This window comes from Scyliorhinus torazame, chromosome 9, assembly GCF_047496885.1.
Source record: "Scyliorhinus torazame isolate Kashiwa2021f chromosome 9, sScyTor2.1, whole genome shotgun sequence".
In the NCBI taxonomy this organism is placed as follows: domain Eukaryota; kingdom Metazoa; phylum Chordata; class Chondrichthyes; order Carcharhiniformes; family Scyliorhinidae; genus Scyliorhinus; species Scyliorhinus torazame.
In genome coordinates, this window is record NC_092715.1 from 182,696,331 (window position 1) to 182,716,295 (window position 19,965).

Genomic DNA, 19,965 nt, shown 5'->3' on the forward strand with positions numbered 1-19,965 from the left:
GGCTACGAGCCAAGTGCTGGGACTAGAGTAAATAGGTGCCTGATGGCCAGTGCGGAGAAAATAAACCAAAGGCCCCTCTCCCTGCTGTGAAAAATCTATGACTATCCTGACCGTTTTCTACATTTCTAAGTTATGTATCAACTACAAACTTTGAAATTATGCTCTGTAAACAAAAGTCCAGATCATTAATGCATTGTAAAAGCAGAGGTCCTAATACTGTCAGCTGGGGAACACCATTGTATAAGAACATAAAAAATAGGAGCAGGACTAGGCCATTTGGTCCTTCAAGCCTACTCTACCATTCAGTAAGATCCTGGCTAATCTCCAGCTCAACTCCACTTATCTAGACTATCCCCATGTCCCATGATTCCCTTAGTATCCAGAAATCTATCGTTCGCTGCCTTGAATACACTCAATGACTAGCACCCACATCCCTCTGGGCATTTGAATGTCACCATCAGCTCTATACCAGTGCCATCTCAAACAATGTGAACCCCCGCCCACCCGACATATCCCAATCATCATCTCAGATTGAAATAGATTGTTTCCAAACTTGAAATCCTGTTTAGTCCTGAGCTGAGTTTCAAGTCCTCTCCATCATTAAAACTAGTTTTCTTTACTTCTGTATCAATGAACACTTTCATTTCAGTCTCTTTCTTGCCTTCTAGGTCTCCTATCCATAATCTTCCATAACTGAATCAATTGTTTTTTTCCATACGTATCTTTGTTTTGGATCCTACTTTATGGAATTTTTTACTTCAGCCCCTATGTCTCTTCATATCTCTCTTACTGTAAAATCTTCCTCAAAACCCATCTCATTAACTACCCTTTCGATCACACTTCTGATTCTGCATCAATTTTCCATGTCTACTCTGTAACATAGTTTCGGACATTTTCTTTATCCGAAAGAAAGTCTGTAAATGGAATTTATGTTTGGTAGTAATTATTAATAACATTACTTTTAGATCTCATCACTGCATCACATAGTCTAGTACTTGTTTTTGTAGCCACATTTTAAAAGACAGTTTGTGTATTTAGATAATCATTTATAACATAAAGCATACTGCAATCACTGATGGTTCTTTTGCCTTTTTTTCAGAACTAAGGCAGATCTAGATCAGGAAGCTCTGGTCTCTGGAAATCTGATGACAGAGGCTAATCTGACTATTTTAGATACACTGGAAATAATCATTCAGGTAACATTAGTACAACTTAATAATGATCATCTTTATTAGTGTCACAAGTCAGCTTACATTAACACTGCAATGAAGTTACTGTGAAAATCCCCAGTTTCCACCTGTTCGGGTTCACTGAGGGAGAATTCAGAATGTCCAATTCACCTAACAGCACGTCTTTCTGGACTTGTGGGAGGAAACCGGAGCACCCGGAGGAAATCCACGCAGACACTGGGAGAACATGCAGACTCTGCACAGACAGTGACCCAAGCCGGGAATCAAACCCGGGTCTCTGGCGCTGTGAAGCAACAGTGCTAACCACTACGCTTTTTTTTCTTTTTAAATTTAGAGTACCCAATTAATTTTTTCCAATTAAGGGGCAATTTAGCATGGTCAATTCACCTACCCTGCACATCTTTGGGATGTGGGGGCGAAACCCATGCAAATATGGGGGAGAATGTGCAAACTCCACACGGACAGTGACCCAGAGCCGGGATCGAACCTGGGACCTCGGCGCCTTGAGGCAGCAGTGCTATCCACTGCACCACCGTGCTGCCCTACTAACCACTATGCTACCGTGCTGCCCAACATTGACTTCCTCCATTGCACTTGTTTGCATTGAATAAATATTGAATTAATTAATTGCACTATTTGCTTTCTTTTTGAATAATTGTTTTTTAAATTCATGACTTAATGTCTCACACTTGGATATATTTAATGCTTTTTAAGGGGTTTAACGGGATTTAAGAATTATTCTGTGTTTATTGTTGTAGCGTTGCTGCTGCACTAACAAACTGGGTGTACTGGGGCATATATGTAAACATTGGAATGGCTGTAGATATGATTGGAATGATCCAGAATTGGCTGTTTTGGCAGAAAAAGATCATTAGTCCAGCAGTAATTTCACGATTGTGGTTCCTCAAAGGTGTATTCAGTACTCACTGCATTAAAAAAAATGAAAAAGGAAACCTTACTTGGTATCATTTGTAACCAACTACAGTACATATATATATATATATATATATATATATATAAAACCTTGCCCATCGCTTGAGGTATGGTGACCCTCTGGTTAAATCACCACCAGTCAGCTCTCAACGGGAGAGCAGCTTATGGTCCTCTGGGACTGTGGCGACATTTAAATATATTTTCAGTATGTAGCTGTCTTTACATATAGATGTTTTTGGGGAGAAAGGTCAGAGAGTCTTTTTCTTATTTCCTAGCTATAATACAGCATTGATGGAAAATTGGCAATCAACTTTTGACATTCCCTTTCATCTGAGGGATAGGGTCTATTTAGGCGGATTGGAAAAGGTGGAAATAATTTTTAAATGAAGGAGTGAGGGTGAAAAACAGCAATGTTTCTAAGCTAACTTCTGAATATTTTTATTATCCACTTTGTTCATATTTTGAAAATTATGACTGATGTAGCAGTTAAAAAGAGAATCACCAACTCTATGATTTCAGAGAAACTTTTGAATCATGGCTGTCTGATTTTTACCTGAAAACCTTGGGGGAATCACCTTGGCTTACCCATTAAATTCAAGGCCCACCTGTTGCTAGGTGTCAATGGGCTATTGATTGGTTGTCACCTGTTTGAGGCTTTCTACATTTCTAAATTATGTATCATCTGCAAACTTTGAACTTGTGCTCTGTAAACAAAAGTCTAGATCATTAATATATTATAAAAACAAAGGCCCCCTAATATATTATAAAAACAGATCTACTATCAGCTGGGAACACTATCAGCTGGGGAACACCACTGTATAAGAATATAAAATAATAGCAGCAGGACTAGGCTATTTGGCCTTTCACGCCTGCTCTACCACCCTCTAAATAATCAAGCCTGCTCTACCAAATAATCAGTTTAACCACTTTATATTACATCTGTTAGTTATGGCAGCAGACTTAAGAGTAAAGAGCTCACTGGTTTTCTCCCCACTCCGATCTCCAAAGTTGTTGATCCCTTGCTGAGGTTACTGCTCCATTGTTGTCATGAAGGTGAACCCATGTGACCAATCTCACAGTTCATGTTTCAGTCTTAGCTATGAGTGTTAATAAACTATTCCGAACTGATCCCTCACCTTTTCACACTTCTAACACATTTCCTATGTTTCTCGGACACCCGGTAGTAACCAAGAATGATTATAACTTTTTGTAAGGGAGTTGAAGAGAAAAATCTCTCTATCTGTTTCAGGTTTGAGTATTGAATACATCTTTGGGGAACAATAATCATGAAATTACTGTTGGACTAATTTTTCTCACGTTGAAATAACTCTATATGCAAGTACCATTGAAATACTCAGTAATTGTTCATATTACGTGTGAAGTGTTGTGTGTGGTGACCCTTGGGTTCAGTAATCTAAAATGCCTTCAAAGATCTTCATTCTTTCTTCTTTGTAGGTCATTTCGATGTCCGATTGCAAGGACAATGTTTTGGGAAGTGTTCTCAGGATTCTGCTTCACAGCCTGGGCTGTATTCAGAGCTCCCACTTCCTGACTCATTGCTTCAGCACACTGAGAGCCCTCCTGGCCAAGGTAAAACCGTAACATTTGTCTCTTTACTTTAAGAACAATGCATAGAATAGGAGCTGAATAGTAAAATTATTTAGAATAATTTAAGATTTGCTGACTATTTTTATGGGTTGTCACATTGCCCTTTCAAATCCGGGAGTTTCTAGGTTGAAACCCAGCCAAGTTTGAAAAGTTTAAGGTTTCTTTGAAATAGGTTTTGGCAGTTCCAAACAATTTTCCAGTGGGCACAGGATAGACAACACAAAGCTAGCCTAATTCAACACCAGTTCCTAATATCACTCGGACTCGGATTTTCACTCAGGAGGCAGGTGTACGGAGGCAGGAAATTTCCTGGCTTCCTGCAGTGACTCAGGAAAAAGATAATGGGAACTTTGTTCCAGGGAAATGGGTGCATGTTGGAATTGCGCCCACTGCCCCCTGGAAACAGTTCAAAGGCAGCCACAGGGGTTGCCACCTGCCAAGGCACTGTCCCTGAAAAATGGCCTGATTCGCCAGTGAAACATCGGAGGTAAAGCAGAAAGTTCTGCAAGATACACAGGAGAGCATTTCTACTTGGTCCACCTTGAAGCACTGTTATCCAAAATTTTCGACAGGCACTAATCCCTTTATGGAATGCTTTTCCATCTTAAATGAAACTGGTTAGTATTGTGATATGGAGCACAGCATATTCTTAAGATGCATGCAGTAGGACAATGCATATCATAGGCTACCGGCTTCAGCAGCTGATAGGCCTAAGTAATTACAACTGATGCGCAGAAGCTCTTTAAATAACATGAACATCTTAATCAGCCCTATTATGCATTCCTTGAATAATAAGAATTGTTAAACTCTTGAATGACAGTTCATATGATGGAAGGAGTGAATTGGACAACACGATTGGATATCTTGGGCCTATTTCATTTGAACCTACATCTGTGACGTGGCTTGTGATTTCTTTTACATTCAAGGCAATATGTGTATTCAACTTGTTGTGGTTGATTAAAATACTGACACTTCCATTTTCTTGTTTCACCAGTATGCGGACCTGCTATTTGAGGAGGAGGCAGAGCAGTGTTCTGACATGTGTCAGAGAGTCTTAGACCACTGCAGCAGCAGTATGGACAGCACCCGTACCCAAGCCTGTGCCACACTCTACCTCATCATGAGACACAGCTTTAGCACAATCAGTGTAAGGCTTCTTTATTTTTATTCAGAAAGTGTAGTAACTGCTGTAGAGTTGATCATAAGTAACAACAAATCACATCCAGACTTGCGAAAACCATAAGACATAGGAGCAGAAATAGGTCACTTTTGCAAAATGTGAACCAGTCAAAGAAAACTCAGGTAAATATAGCCGCTTGGGGAAAGGGACATGCGAATGTATTTTTTATCACAGATTGGGTGCCCTTTATAAAGGGCGTCCCAATCTCTACTAGACACTGCCCCGACTGCAGGACGTAGTGGGCCAAGTCGGGACATTTCTTCTGCACAGAGTGCTGCAAACCGTGGTGAGAAAAGTTGGCTGCGCTGCCTGCGAGCTGCACGCTATTTTGTGCGCCTCAGCCAGAACTCTGTAAATAACAAAGTTTCACCCAATTGGTGGAAACTGTGGTGAGCAGGCCCTGATTTGAGTCGACAATGTAATTCCTGCCACCAACTGGAAAGGCTTCAGGAGCAATTGCACATTCGCACTAGGCCCACATGGCAGCTGCTCGCACATGTGCAACTGTTCCTGAAGCCTCTGCAGTCCGCAGCAAGAGTTTGGATTGGCATAGATTTCACTGCATAATGTAGAAAATGTAATATGCCAGCAATAATTCATCCCAGCTTCCAATCTGTGATGGGCTCTCAATCACAGTGAGGTTTTTTATTTGACTGCTGCCTCCTTCAGCTGGATCCAGAGTGTAAAAAGTTTTGTGCAGGGAGTTCCTGCACGAGTACGTTGCTCATTTGGTGGATAATGGGACTCTTAATCACAGAGTCATTGTTTTGAGTTCCACGAGGGGTGGCATGCTGGCACAATGGTTGGCACTACTGCCGCATAGCGCCAGGGACCCGGGTTCAATTCCGACCTTGGATGACGGCCTGTGTGGAGTTTGCACTTTCTCCTGGTATCTGCATAGGTTTCCTCCCACAGTCCAAAGATGTGCAGGTTAGGTGGATTGGCCATGCTAAATTGGCCCCAGGTGGGGTTACAGAGATAGTTTCAGGGGGTCGGTGCAGACTCGATGGGCCAAATGGCCTCGTTCTGCACTATACGGATTCTACGATTAGGTGATGGAGGTTTTTCTCAAGTACTTTATATTTCAGTCAAAATTGTCTTTTTTATTGACCACTTATTTGCCAATACGTTTCTTTTGTTTCGATAAATTTAGAGTACCCAATTCTTTTTTTCAATTAAGGGGCAATTTAGCATGGGCAATCCACCTACCCTGTACATTTTTGGGTTGTTGGGATGAAACCCACGCAGACACAGGGAGAATGTGCAAACTCCGGACGGACAGTGACCCGGAGCCAGGATCGAACCCAGGTCCTCGGCGCCGTGAGGCAGCAGTGCTCCACTGTTCCACCGTGCTGCCCCGTTACTAAGTACCCTTAAACTGAATATTACAAATCAATTCTCCACATTAGATGGTGAGAATTTCATTTACCTAATTTCCTAAATATATCCCTTCATTGTTTACTGAATTATCAGAAGCATGTTTTTACAACGGGAACAGTTAATAAATGATACATAGATTAAACACAAGAATTTGCAATTGGTTAAGGACGTACAGACCTAAGAATGGGTAACTTAGTCTGTGCCCACCCAGCTTGTTTGTTTTAATACACGCTGCTTTTAAACTGATGCTGAGACTACAACTGCACATGTGCGAGAAGTGCTCCCCCTAGTGTTGCGACAAAATAAACACAGCCTGTCACAATCCGAACTCTGAAAAGAATTTCCATCCTGAACAATTTGTGATGTGAACTCCCATCCTTCCTTGAGAACTTGTGCTTACTGTCTCAAGACAGTCCTTCCTTGGCATGTTACAGGAGAGGTTCCTTCAGAAATTACCCTCACAGGGGAAGCTGTCACACCGGTATGACATCTTCTGGCGACCAAACTGGCAACCTCTGCAACAGTTGCTGTATCATGAGCAGCTCTCTGTCGCCCTATCATGATCTCATCCCATCTAAATGTAATAGCAAAATTAAGCCAAGAGCCAGGTCAATATACATTTAAATCAGTAATCTCATCTGCTGGAGTCATGAATTATACTACCTGTACCTTCTATATTTTTCATGTTTATCATCAGAGTGGAAAGTAAATGTGCGCTCATGTTGCTTGCACTGATTTTGGTGTTTTACACTTTCAGAATTTTGCCAGGGTTAAAATGCAGGTCACCATGTCCTTGGCCTCTTTGGTGGGTAAATCTTCTGATTTTAATGAAGAATATTTGAGGCGATCTTTACGAGCTGTTCTGGCTTATGCAGAGGAAGATGAAGATATGCAACCAACAATGTTTCCAATGCAGGTAGGATGACCTCACACTGAGCATAGCACCCCATTGAAATAATTACGTTTTGTATACTTTGATAATGGCTGTTCTACTGCATCCAGTGCCTGTTTGTATGTGAGGCTGGACAGTGAGTACTTATGGGTTATCCAACCATGAGAAGCAAATTGACAGAGGGGGGGAGGGGTGGATGGTCATCACAATTGAGATAAATCCCAACCTCATCTATGTGCACGTACGTAGACTTTCCGCTGCGATAAGGATAAAATAAATGAATGTCAAGCTCTGCTCAACCTGATTACACAGGTTGAATTTTACACCCCCCACCCCATTCCCCCCACTGTTTTTTCAGCAGTGGCAGAGTGTGAAATTACAGGGTCAGGATTCCCTCTGGGATCCCCCCCCCCCCCCCCCCCCCTGACCACACAGCGATTTCATGTTGGGATGGACATGGCCTCAATTTTAAGCCTGTCCTTGCCCCAAATGAGGCCCTAATTGGCAGATTAATGGCTGTTCCCTGCCCAACCTCAACTTTTAGGCTGGTGGTAACATAAAACCCCCATGGGAAAGCTGGAAATAATCAAATTTAGATCTCGGGCAGGAAGCCCCCTTCTGACAGAGGGCACCCTTCCCATAAGGCCCCGGTGACCTCCAGACCATAAGACATAGGAGCTGAATTAGGCCATCTGGCCCATCGAGTCTGCTCTGCTGTTCAATCATTGCTGATGTGTTTCTCATCACCGTTCTGCCTTCTCCCCATAACTCCTGATCCCCTTATTGATCAAAAACCTATCTATCTCTGTCTTAAAGACACTTAGTGATTTGGCCTCCACAGCCTTCTGCGGCAAAGAGTTTCACAGATTCACCACCCTCTGTCTGAAGAAATTCCTCCTCATCCCAGCTTTAAAAGATCGTCCCTTCAGTCTGAGGCCGTGCCCTTGGGTTCCAGTTTTTCCTACCAGTGGAAACATCCTTTCCACGTCCACTCTATCTATACCTCTCAGTATCCTGTAAGTTTCAACAAGATCCCCTCTCATTCTTCTAAACTCCAACGAGTACAAAACCCAGAGTCCTCAACCCCTCCTCATATGATAAGCTCTTCATTCCAGGGATCATTCTTGCAACCTCCTCTGGACCCTTACCAAGGCCAGCACATCCTTCCTGAGATACGGAGCCCAAAACCGCTCACAATAGTCCAAATGGGGTCTGATTAGTGCCTCAGAAGTAATCCCTGCTCTTATATTCTAGCCCTCTCGACATGAATGTTAACATTGCATTTGCCTTTCTAACTGCCAACTGAACCTGCATGTTAGCCTTAAAGGAATCTTGAACCAGGACTCCCAAGTCCCTTTGTGCTTCTGATTTCCTGAGCCTTTTCCTTCCGCAATCTCTCATTCTTCCACTCCCTACCCTGGGATCCCTAACACTTAACGTGTCCTCCAGCTCCAGCACTTGGGCTTCAGCAGGTTGGTATAGTGACTAACCCCTACCATCCTTAAAATTCAGGTCTAAGTGGTACTGAAGTATAACTACTCCAAAATAAATACTGGTCTCCAAATGAGTACCAACAGTATAAAGGGACCATAAAATGTTGATTCCTTGACCTCCCAGAGAATAATATCAGAAGTTTAGTGTTGCACTATTTGTGCGTATGATGATCTTAAGGACATTGAATTGGGAATAGGACCTTTCTTATTTGATTTTATACTGGGTTCAATGGCTTTCCAGCGTGGTTGGATTCAGATGCTCAAGTATTGCATCTTCTTAACAAATCCAGCATATTTATTTTGGAATAAATTACTGTCAAACTGTCGAGATATACCAGATTGTTAGTTGTCGTCAGAAACCACTGCTACCACATTGTAATAAATTAACATATTTGTAAATGCAAAAAAAAAAAAATGTATTTTGGAATTTCAGCCTGCTGTGTTGCACGGAGGTAGCAATCGCCAGAACAACACTCAACCCAATATAAAATGTCCTAGGCCCAACCATCTGCAGCTGCTTCATCAATAACCTCCCTTGCATCATAAGGTCAGAAGTGGGGGTATTTGCGGGTCTGCAAACATGTTCACCACCATTCGCGACTCCTCAGACAATGAAGCAATCCATGTCCAAATGCAGCAAGTTTGTTTCGAATCACTAGCTTTCAGAGCACAGCTCCTTCATCACTCACCTGATGAATGAGCTGTGCTCTGAAAGCTAGTGATTCGAAACAAACCTGTTGCACTTTAAACTGATGTTGTAAGACTTCTTACTGTGCCCACTCCAGTCCAACGCCGGCATCTCCACATCACAAATCCAGCTAGACCTGGACAATAACCTAGCTTGGGCTGACAAGTGGCAATTTACATTTGGCCACACATGTGCCAGGCAAGGGGTGGCATGGTGGCATAGTGGTTAACACTCATTAAGCTCAAAACCATCCAGGACAAAGCAACTCACTTGATTGCTGCCCCTTCCACAAACATTCAAACCCTCCACCACCGACAAACAGTGGCAGCCATGTGTACCATCGACAAGATGCACAGCATTAACTCGTCAAGGTTCCTTAGACAGCTTCCAAACCCATGACCACTACCATCTATAAGGACAAGAGCAGCAGATACCTGGGAACCCCACTACCTGGAGGTTCCCCTCCAAGTCACTCACTACCCTGACTTGTCTTCATTGTCGCTGAGGTAACATCCTAGAACTCCTCCCTGACAGCACAGTGGGTGTACCTACACCTCAGGGGCTGCAGCGGTTCAAGAAGGCAACTCACCATCACCTTCTGAGGGGCAACTAGGGATGGGCTAACCAGCAACGCCCACATCCTGTAAATGAATTTTTTAAATGGAAGCGTAGGTCTGTCTCATCAATGGGAAACATATGCAGGCTGAAAATTTGCATTTTTTCTCATGCACTGAAGTTTTATAAAGGGTGGAACCTCCACCCATTATAAAACCCGTGGCTTTCCCATGACTGGGACCAAGAAATCCCAACATTGAAATTGCCTATGTGGCTTCACAGGCCCCAGTTTATCTTCGGTGATGTTGCACATGGTTAGACTAAGCATACCAGGTCACCTATCGGATGTTATTGTCTTCAGTCTTTGATCATGATGTGGACCCCCCAAAGAATAGCACATTTATTTCACATTATGTCGGTTGTAACTCAGTTGGTAGGATTCTGGCCTCCGAGTCATGAGGTTTAGGTTCGAGCCCCACTCCAAGGCTTGAGCACAAAAATCAAGGCCGACACTCCAGTGCAATGCTGAGGGAGTGTTTCACTGTTGAATACGTGGCCTTTTAAGGGTGAGACCGTAAACTGAGTCAGTCCTCTCAGGTGGACGTAAAAGAACAGGGGAGTATAACTATTTCTAAGAACAGCAGGCCAGATGGTGTCCTAACCAAGGTTATCTCTCAATTGATAACACAAGACCAGATTATCTGCTCATTACCACATTGCTGTTTATGCGAGCTTGCTGCGCACAAATTGATTGCTGCTTTACAACAGTAAGTATACTTCAAAAGCTTTGCTGTAAAATGCTTTGGTACATCCAGCGGATGCGAAAGGCGCTATTTAAATGCAAGTCTTTCTGTTTACATCATGGGTCCTTTACAAAGCAGGTCAAACCAGTTTCCCCTTGTTGTGGATAAATGCACCTCTCCCCCAGGACAGCAGAATTTGCTGAATTTCCCAGTGTACTAGGGCTAGCAGGCACCCTAGCCAGTGACATACTTTAATCCATACTTTAAGGAAACCACCAACCCCATGCATGAATTTTGACAGAGTCAGCAGTGAGATTCCAGACAGGTACATTCCGGGTGAACTACCCTATTGGCAGTTTCGCAGCCCCATTGTATTTATATTAAATACTGTTGCACAAAATAAATGAATGGGATCAAATGACTGCAGTGCCACAATGAAGAATCAGAGATCCAAAATGGCTTCACAAGGCATCAGGCAAGGAATAAGACTTGCTACTCCCACTCAAATAATCAGTAGATTATCAAATTAATTAGCTATACCTTGTAGACCAGGAAGTAAACCAGTTTGATTCCTCGTCTGTGCTGGGTTGATCAATACCAGGGATTGATATCAGCAGCACCACCAGTTTTAAAGGCGGGAAATTGGACACGATTTTTATTCCTGATCACCAGCCTTACTGGAAGTGCCTGTGCACGGATATCAGGTGAGGACTGGATTGGGTTCAGATGTGATGCCCCTCAGAGTTTAACAGTCTGTCATCACTCATCGTAATAATTTATGTATGCCAAACTGCTGCTGGAAACCAGTGGAACCAGATGTTAGCAACGACTCAATAACTTTGGTTGAGGAGAAAAGTAATGAGAAAATTCTATTCAAAGAATTATATACCAAGATTATATAAAATGTAATCAAATCTCATGTAAATTACAAAAAATTGATTTGATGACCCATTCTTTGCCAGTATGCATTGTTGTTAAAGCATTGCCTATCCTTTCAATTGCTTCCAGGTGGAGGAATTACTGCTTAACCTCAACAGTATCTTGTCTGATACAGTGAAAATGAGGGAGTTCCAGAAGGATCCCGAGATGCTCATGGACCTGATGTACAGGTATACAAACACACACACAAAAATAGTCTTCCATCTATGTTAGATACCGTCAGAATTAGATATACTTCTTGGGGCTAAAGGGATCAAGGGATATGAGGGGAAGGCGGGATCAGGGTTTTGAACTCGATGATCAGCCATGATCATAATGAATGGCAGAGCAGGCTCAAAGGGCCGAATGGCCTCCTCCTGCTTCTATTTTCTATGCTTCTACCACTGTTACACTTTTTCTTTTAGGCAGATAAGCGAAGGCCAACAGCTGATCCCTAGTTAGCACCACTGTTGATTCTGGGATATGTGTTACCAGTGTGTTGATGCTTGGACAAGACACATGCGACATTCTGTGTGTAATTGCCTCTTTTCAAGCTATTGACAAGCTGCTCTACAAAGTTTACACTGACAGAGTCGAGATAAATATAAAAATGTTCGTTCTCTGATGCATTTTTAATCAAACGTTGCAGAGCACAATCAAGTGGATGATGTCCTTGTGCTTGTACATTTGTCTGTTTTGGACTAAAGAAAATTAGACAAGAAAATGAGAGCAGAATGGTACCAAGGGAGTTAAGGGACTGTGAGTTGTTGGTCTTATTCATTTGGGATCTTGACATTTGTGCCATCGCAAAACAAAAAGTACTCTTGAAATATAAGCTGCAAGAGCATGTACAGAGTAATACCCATGTGACCAACCCGAATGTCAAACTCTATGTCAGGTGATCACATACTTTTGCAGCAATGTTTTGCTTGTGATTTTGTTTGTGAAACCCTTTAAATATTAGTTGTCTGTTTCACCTTGAATGTGTACCTTGCTGAAGCATGGATAGGCGTCAGATGCAGTGAAGGTTTTATGAGGACATGTCAAAGGTGACATTTTAAGGTGCAGCCTTAGGCCTTTGGCCTGGGAAAGGAAACTTTTAGTCTGTTACCATGCCTAAAATGTCTGATGCTCTCCACCATCTGCTCCCAAGTTCAGTAAATATTGAAGAACTAATTGGGCATTGCCATTTTATTCTGGCAGACATGGTGGACTGTTAAGGAGGTTGCCTAGCAGCTAAACAGGACAAAACATCCTTGCATTCTCAATATCAGCCATCAAACATGAGGTTGGGTGCTAAGGCGTTCTACCACTTGTCCAGAGATACCATCTCATATCTCCACATTGGGTCGCTTTGAATTTCATTTATGTCTCTTATCTTCTGGTATTTAAACCTCAGTAAACTCCAAACAGACTGGAAAGCTTTATGACTGAAATTCAATTGTTGATATAAAAGCAAATAAACTGTAAAACAGGAATAAAAGCAGAAAATGTGTACATCCAGAGGAGATTGACAATGTTTGAAATGAGAAAAGACAGCTTACATATGTAGTTTGTAGCTTATGTGCTCCATATCTTCTGAAATATTGATGACAACCTTAACTCCTGTCTCCAGCCAATTAAAATACCTTGGCGTTAAATGGCTGTGGGATCTGCGCTGATCCCAGCGTATCTTCGGGTTGTGGGGCGGGAAACTATTCCAACCAAAATACCTTGCCCCTCATATCCAAATTTGCCAATGACATAAAGATGGCTTTGTAAACAGTATAGATGAAAGCATAGAATTACAAAGGTTATTGTCGTAACCCCATGAGGACCACGGGGAAACTTGTCGATCTTCCCATGGGACCCGTGGAGTACGGGTTTCCCAGGTAGGGTTGCAGGCCACCCAGCTGGAGCTCAGTAAAGACTACACATAAAAGCCAACCCAACAAGGACTGGATTGGGAGCGAGTTACAGCCGTGGGCAGAGTATTGTACATAGTTCAATAAATCCTTGTTCCACTACTGCTGGCTTCCTCCAGTTATGAAAGTTATAATAGGTTAAATGAACAAACGGAACTGTGATAAATGGATTTCAATATAGGCAGATGTGAAAACATCCACTTTGGGCCTCCCAGAAACAGTGAAAGTACAAAGAAGCTTGGGAATCCAGAGATTGGATAATTAAAATTCTAAAAAGAGAATAAAAAATAATTTTAAATGCTAATGGAACGCTGCCTTTCAATATAGAGGACAAGAATGCAGTGGGCAGAAATCATCCTTCAACTAGTCAAAGACCACACCTGGAGTGCTGTGTGGAGTCTTGGACACCACATCTTAGGAAGGATATATTGGCCTTGAAAAGAGTGCAGTGTAGATTTACCAGATGATAACTGGACTCCATGGATTAAAAATATAAATGAAGGTTACACAAATTATGATTATGTTCTTGGAATTTAGAAGGTTAAGGTTAAAGATTTGATCAAGGTTTTCATGATATTGGAGGGGAACAGAAAGTGTAGATTGTGGCTGGTTGGAGAGTCTGGGACCAGGAGCAGAATCTAAAATTAGGGCCAGACTTTTCAGGAGTGCAATTAGGTATCGTTTACTCACAAAAGTTGGAACTCTCTTCTCCTACTTGCGATTGATGGTAGAATCAATTGTTAATTTTGAATCAGAGATTGATATCTATGTTGGTCAAAGGTGTTAAGTGATATGGAGCCTTTGGAGTTAGGTTGCACGTCAGCCATAATCACATTGATTGGCAAGGCATCCTCAAGGGGCAAAATGACATATCCTCTTCCTATTACTTTTAGTTTAATATATTGGTTGCTACATTCATTTTTTTTTTCTAACTTTCAGATTGGCCAAAGGATATCAGACTTCACCTGACCTACGTTTGACCTGGCTTCAAAACATGGCGGAGAAACACACAAAACGTAAATGTTACACCGAGGCTGCACTGTGTTTGGTCCATGCTGCAGCTCTGGTAGCTGAGTATCTCAGCATGCTGGAAGACCACAAGTACCTTCCTGTGGGCAGTGTTTCCTTTCAAGTAAGTCTGTTTCTAAAACTTTCACTATACCTACCACTAGACCTAAGGAACTTGATTAAAACACTTCCATTTTTTTTGTCATGGTTTCCAGAATATATCACCCAATGTGCTGGAAGAATCTGCTGTTTCAGATGATATTTTATCCCCTGATGAAGATGGGATATGCACTGGAAGGTATTTCAGTGAAAACGGTCTTGTGGGTTTGCTTGAACAAGCGGCTGAACTCTTCAACACGGTAAGTGTTCTTTCTCTCCTGGTACTTTATTTTTCTTTCCTCTTTTAAGTCATCATTACCCCATATACTAACACTGCCAGCAGAGATAGGCAACATATTGCAGACTTCTTACCAGTGTCCCTTTCCAGCTCACCATTAGGAGATGTAAGAGATTGGCCTGTAGAGGAATGGCTCAGGCAGTTTGCATTTGCCAAAGCAGAGGTCAGGGCCAGAATTCTCCGTTTGGGAGACTATGGGTGCGATCTGCCGGCCATGTTGCACCAGAATGGGAGTGCGGCGCTGCCAGGAGATGCCTCCCGGGGGCTTCCCGACAGCCACTACGCCTCACAAAATCTACCCAGACCTTGTGTGGCGTTGCGATCAGGATCCCGCCCACAGTGGGCGGGGCCAAGCCTCGCACACCTAAGTAGGTTTAAAACCCGCTTTGTACAAACTTATTCAACTCCCGTAAAATACGGCTCAGGTTTCCTACCGGCTATCTGTCCACCATGATCCCACTGCAACCTCACATTCAAATCTAACCCAGTGCGTCAATTTCAATTGAAATAAGTTAAGAGTTCAGATCAGTTTTCATGACTCTGTCATGCATATAATTTTCCTTTTAAATGCATTCTTGTGCTTATTGTCAATGTTTGACAATGGAATACATTGCCATTTCGTTCACTCGCAGCTCAGGTACAACACAGCCCAGATTAAAAGTAAATTGCTTTCTGTTCTATTCCAATACTCCGCCTCATCTCAATAATAGTGCAGCAGGCCTCTACTGCATCAGCATGATATTTTCCTCATCCTGAACTGAGATCTTTTAATTCCAAGTAGATTTTGTGCTGTGGGGTGCTGACAAAAAATACTTTCATCCGTGATGTATCATGACACTGGTTTCTGCCTGTCATGGTTAAATGCCAGGTTCATCGACAGAAAATCAGTTGGTACAAAATAGATGCAGAATGTATGGAAGAGTATACAGATGTATCTTTTTTCTATTACAATAAATAACAATAGAAAATGCTGGAAATGCTCAGCAGGTCTGATAGCTTCTGTGGAGAGAGAAATGGAGTTAACATTTCACACCTGAAACGTTAAACAAAATATTTTGATGTTTCCTCAGAAGCACCGCAAACACAGTATCACACTTTCAGTGGATTACTGTGAGAGAATAAATCATCCATTTTGGACCAGCTGCCATTTATCAATACAAGGGCAATTAAAGAAAAACTTCTGTTTGTTTTTTTTCAATTCATTTTTATCCCAAAATACATGTACAGTTCATCGGTTAGGAGTTTAGGAGACCAAACGTTAAGAAATATACAATTACATGGATGGAAATCAATCTGATTATGTAAATAATTGGTCCAAGGAAGTAAATACATTTAATAGCGAACCAAAAAATAGGGGGAAAAGATCTAACTTTAAACACAGTGAATTAAATGGTTAATGCAGTTAATTGTAGTGCCACAATTGATTATGTTAACATAATTCTTCCTTCTTTCCTTTAGGCCTGTATGTTTGAAAGTGTGAACGAAGTTTACAAAGTTGTCATACCAATCCAAGAAGCCCATAGAGATGTCAACAAATTGGCGTATACACATGGGAAGCTCAAAAATGCATTCAATAGCATAACAGCAAAGGTAACTTATTTAAATTTAAGAATCTTCCACAGTGTCACAGGTAGGCTTACATTAACACTGCAATGAAGTTACTGTGAAAAGCCCCGAGTCGCACAATCCGGCACCTGTTCGGGTACACAGAGGGATAGTTCAGAATGTCCAATTCACATAACAAGCATGCCTTTCGGGACTTGTGGGAGGAAACCGGAGCACCCGGAGGACACCCATGCAGACACGGGGAAAACGTGCAGACTCCGCCCAGACAGTGACCCAAGACAGGAATCAAACCCAGGTCCCTGGTGAAGTGAAGCAACAGTGCTAGCCACTGTGCTACCGTGCTGCCATTTATCCCAGTTGTCAATGTTTTCTCAGTGTTTCAGCAGTTTCTCCAGATTAGTCATCATGATGGGAAAGAACCATTTGCAAACTTTTTTTAGAAAATGTTTTCTACAGGCATTTAGAATATTAACAATTTGAAAGGCGGGACCCTATTCTCTGGCGCTGTTTTTCGTGTGGGGGCGGGATTTGCGCCACGCCGGTTGGGGCCCGTTGGCAGCGCCCGCCCCCCCCCCCCCGGCAATTTTCAGGGCCCCGATGGGCCAAGCGGCCGTCTGTTTTGGCCAGTCCCGCCGAGGTAGGCGGGACCTGGCAGGTAAGTCAGCGGGGGTGATCCTCGGGGGGAGGTCGCTGGGGGATCCGACCCCGGGGAAGTCCCCACAGTGGCCTGGCCTGTGATCAGGGCCCACCGATCTGCGGGCGGGCCTATTCTGTGGGGGCACTTCTTCGTACCGCGCCGGCCCCTGTAGAGTTCCGCCATGGCCGGCGCGGAGAACAGATGCACATGCACCAAAATATGGCGGCCGGTCTGCGCAGGTGTGGAACCACGCCGGCGATTCCGCGCATGCGCGAGATCATGCCGTCCGTTCGGCACATGCACAAACTCGCACCGTCGCTTTGGCGCTGGCTGGAGCGGCAGCAACCCCTCCGGCGTCCACCTAGACTGTTGATGCCGGAGTGGTTGGCGCCGGTTCTCCCGCTGGCGTGGGGACTTAGTCCCCAGAAGGGAGAATCCCGGTCTAAACATCAGGGTTCAACACAAACAAAACAATACAACCAACCCCCCACCAACACCCCCCCCCCCCCCCCCCCCCCCCCCGCAACCCGCCAGTGACACACCCCAGCCAACATAGCTTACACAAATAGTACCACCTTCCCCAGCCCCCCTTCCACTGGTTTCCCTGCCCTTACTCGTCCCCCCAAGCATCTTCTCCCCCCCCCCTCTACATCCCACCCCTGCTGACAGCCTGATCTTTCTTGAAGAAGTCAACAAACGGCTGCTACCTCCGGGAAACCCCTGCATCGATCCCCTTGAGGCAAATTTTATTTTTTCAAGTCCCGCCATGTCACTGACCCATACCCCCGACTTCGGGGGTTCCAAGATTCTCCAGCCTAGTAAGCTCCGTCTCCAGACCACCAGGGAGGCAAAGACCAGGACATTGGTCTTTCTCAAACCCTGGGCTCCCAGATCTTCCGACACACCAAAGATCGCCAGCTCCGGACTTGGCACCCCCTCAGCTTTTATACTTCTGACATTACATCAGCAAACCCCTGCCAGAAACTCCTCAGCCTCGGACATGCCCAAAACATATGGACATGGGTCGCAGGACCTCCTGAACAGCGCCCACACCTATCCTCCACCCCCTCAAAGAACCTGCTCATTCGGGCCACCGTCATGTGCGCCCTTTGGACCACCTTTAATTGTATCAGTCTGAGCCTGGCACACGACGAGGATGCATTGACTCGCCTCAGCGCCTCCTCCCATAATCCAGCCTCCAACTCCCCACCCAGCTCCTCTTCCCACTTTCTCTTCACCTCCCCTATCGGGGCTCCCTTCCACTCTATCAGTTCCTTGTAGATCTCTGCAACCTTCCCCTCTCCTACTCCTGTTCTCGACACCACCTTATCTTGTAGCCCCCCGGTGGGGCAGGTGCGGCAAGGTCGAAACCTGCCTCCGCACAAAATCCCTCACCTGCAGATGCCGGAACCCATTCCCACCTGGCAACTCAAACTCCTCCTCCAGCTCCACTAAGCTCGGGAAGCCCTCATCAATATAAAGACCTCCAAATCGCTTGGGGGGGGGGGGGGGGGGGGGAATACACCCAGCACCCATTCTGTACCTGCCGAAACCAGGTACGTGTCATTAATCTCCACATATTCCCGGATGGCCTTCCTCACCCCTTCACACACCTCTTCCTCTGCCAACAGTCCCACATCCAGCCTCCATTGCGGGCGCTGGGCCCCCCTTTTTGCTAACACCTAGATCCACCCAGTGCGGGGCATGGTCCGACACCACTATTGTCGAATATTCAATATCAACCACCCCTGCCAACCACGTCTTGTCAAACACAAAAAAGTCTATTCGGGAGTACACCTTGTGCACATGGGAGTAGAATGAAAATACTTTCGCCCTCGGTCTCCCAAATCTCCAAGGATCCCCCCTATGTGCTCCATGAACCCCCGGAGCTCCTTTTTTAAAATAAATTTAGAGTACCCAATTCTTTTCCAATTATGGGGCAATTTAGCGTGGCCAATCCACCTAACCTGAACATCTTTGGGTTGTGGGGCCGAAACCCACGCAAACGTGGGGAGAATGTGCAAACTCCACACGGACAGTGACCTAGAGCCGGGATCGAACCTGGGACCTCGCTGCCGTGAGGCAACAGTGGTAACCACTGCACCACCGTACTGCTACTCCCCCCTCCTCTTGAGCTCCTTAGCTTTTGCCAACACCCTCCCCGACCTCGAGCTCGACCGGTCCAGTCTCAGGTCCAGGACCGTATTGAAACCCCACCCCATAATCAACCGATGAAAGTCCAGGTCAGGGATCCTTCCCCAGCACCCGTCTCATAAATACAACATCGTCCCAGTTCGGGGCATAAATGTTCACTAACACCACCGGCATCCCCTCCAGTTTGCCGCTCACCACAACATACCTACCTCCAGAGTCCGCCACGATAGGTCGCACTTCAAACGCCATCCGCTTATTGATCAAATCCATCAACCCCTTCATATTTGAGTGTAATCCCGAATAAAATACTTGCCCAACCCATCTCTTCCTCAATCTAGTCTGGTGCTCCACCTTCAGGTGAGTCTCCTGTAGCATGGCCACACCCGTCATTAATCTTTGTAAATGTGAGAACACACGAGTCCTCTTGACCGGCCCATTCAACCCTCGCACGTTCCACGTGGTCAGCCTGGTCGGGGGGCAACATACCCATCCCCTCGCCCCCCCCCCCTCCCCCCCCCCCTGATCAACCATAGTCCCTCTTGGGCCAACCTCTAGCCCGTGCCCCGCACCTCCCTCGGGCGCCCACCATCATCGATCCTCCTCCCATCACATTTCAAATGTCATTCCCCTGTCAGCAGTACATCTCACCCAATCTCCACAAACAACAACCCATGCCCCCTTTGACCTTCTGCTCACCCCCACTGAGTTTCCTCCAGGAT

The 19,965-nt window shown here is 44.5% G+C and overlaps 1 protein-coding gene across 5 annotated transcripts in view; it reads left to right on the forward strand.

The window, feature by feature from the left end:
* dock8 (dedicator of cytokinesis 8) overlaps positions 1-19,965 on the forward strand; it is a 451,209-nt gene that overhangs the window by 388,647 nt on the left and 42,597 nt on the right. For all 5 annotated transcript variants that reach the window (XM_072516863.1, XM_072516865.1, XM_072516864.1 and 2 more), the window contains 8 exons: positions 1,100-1,196; positions 3,579-3,713; positions 4,726-4,878; positions 7,049-7,207; positions 11,671-11,771; positions 14,424-14,616; positions 14,708-14,851; positions 16,348-16,479. In XM_072516863.1, the coding sequence (XP_072372964.1) occupies positions 1,100-1,196; positions 3,579-3,713; positions 4,726-4,878; positions 7,049-7,207; positions 11,671-11,771; positions 14,424-14,616; positions 14,708-14,851; positions 16,348-16,479 (1,114 nt within the window). The remainder of the gene's footprint in view (positions 1-1,099; positions 1,197-3,578; positions 3,714-4,725; positions 4,879-7,048; positions 7,208-11,670; positions 11,772-14,423; positions 14,617-14,707; positions 14,852-16,347; positions 16,480-19,965) is intronic.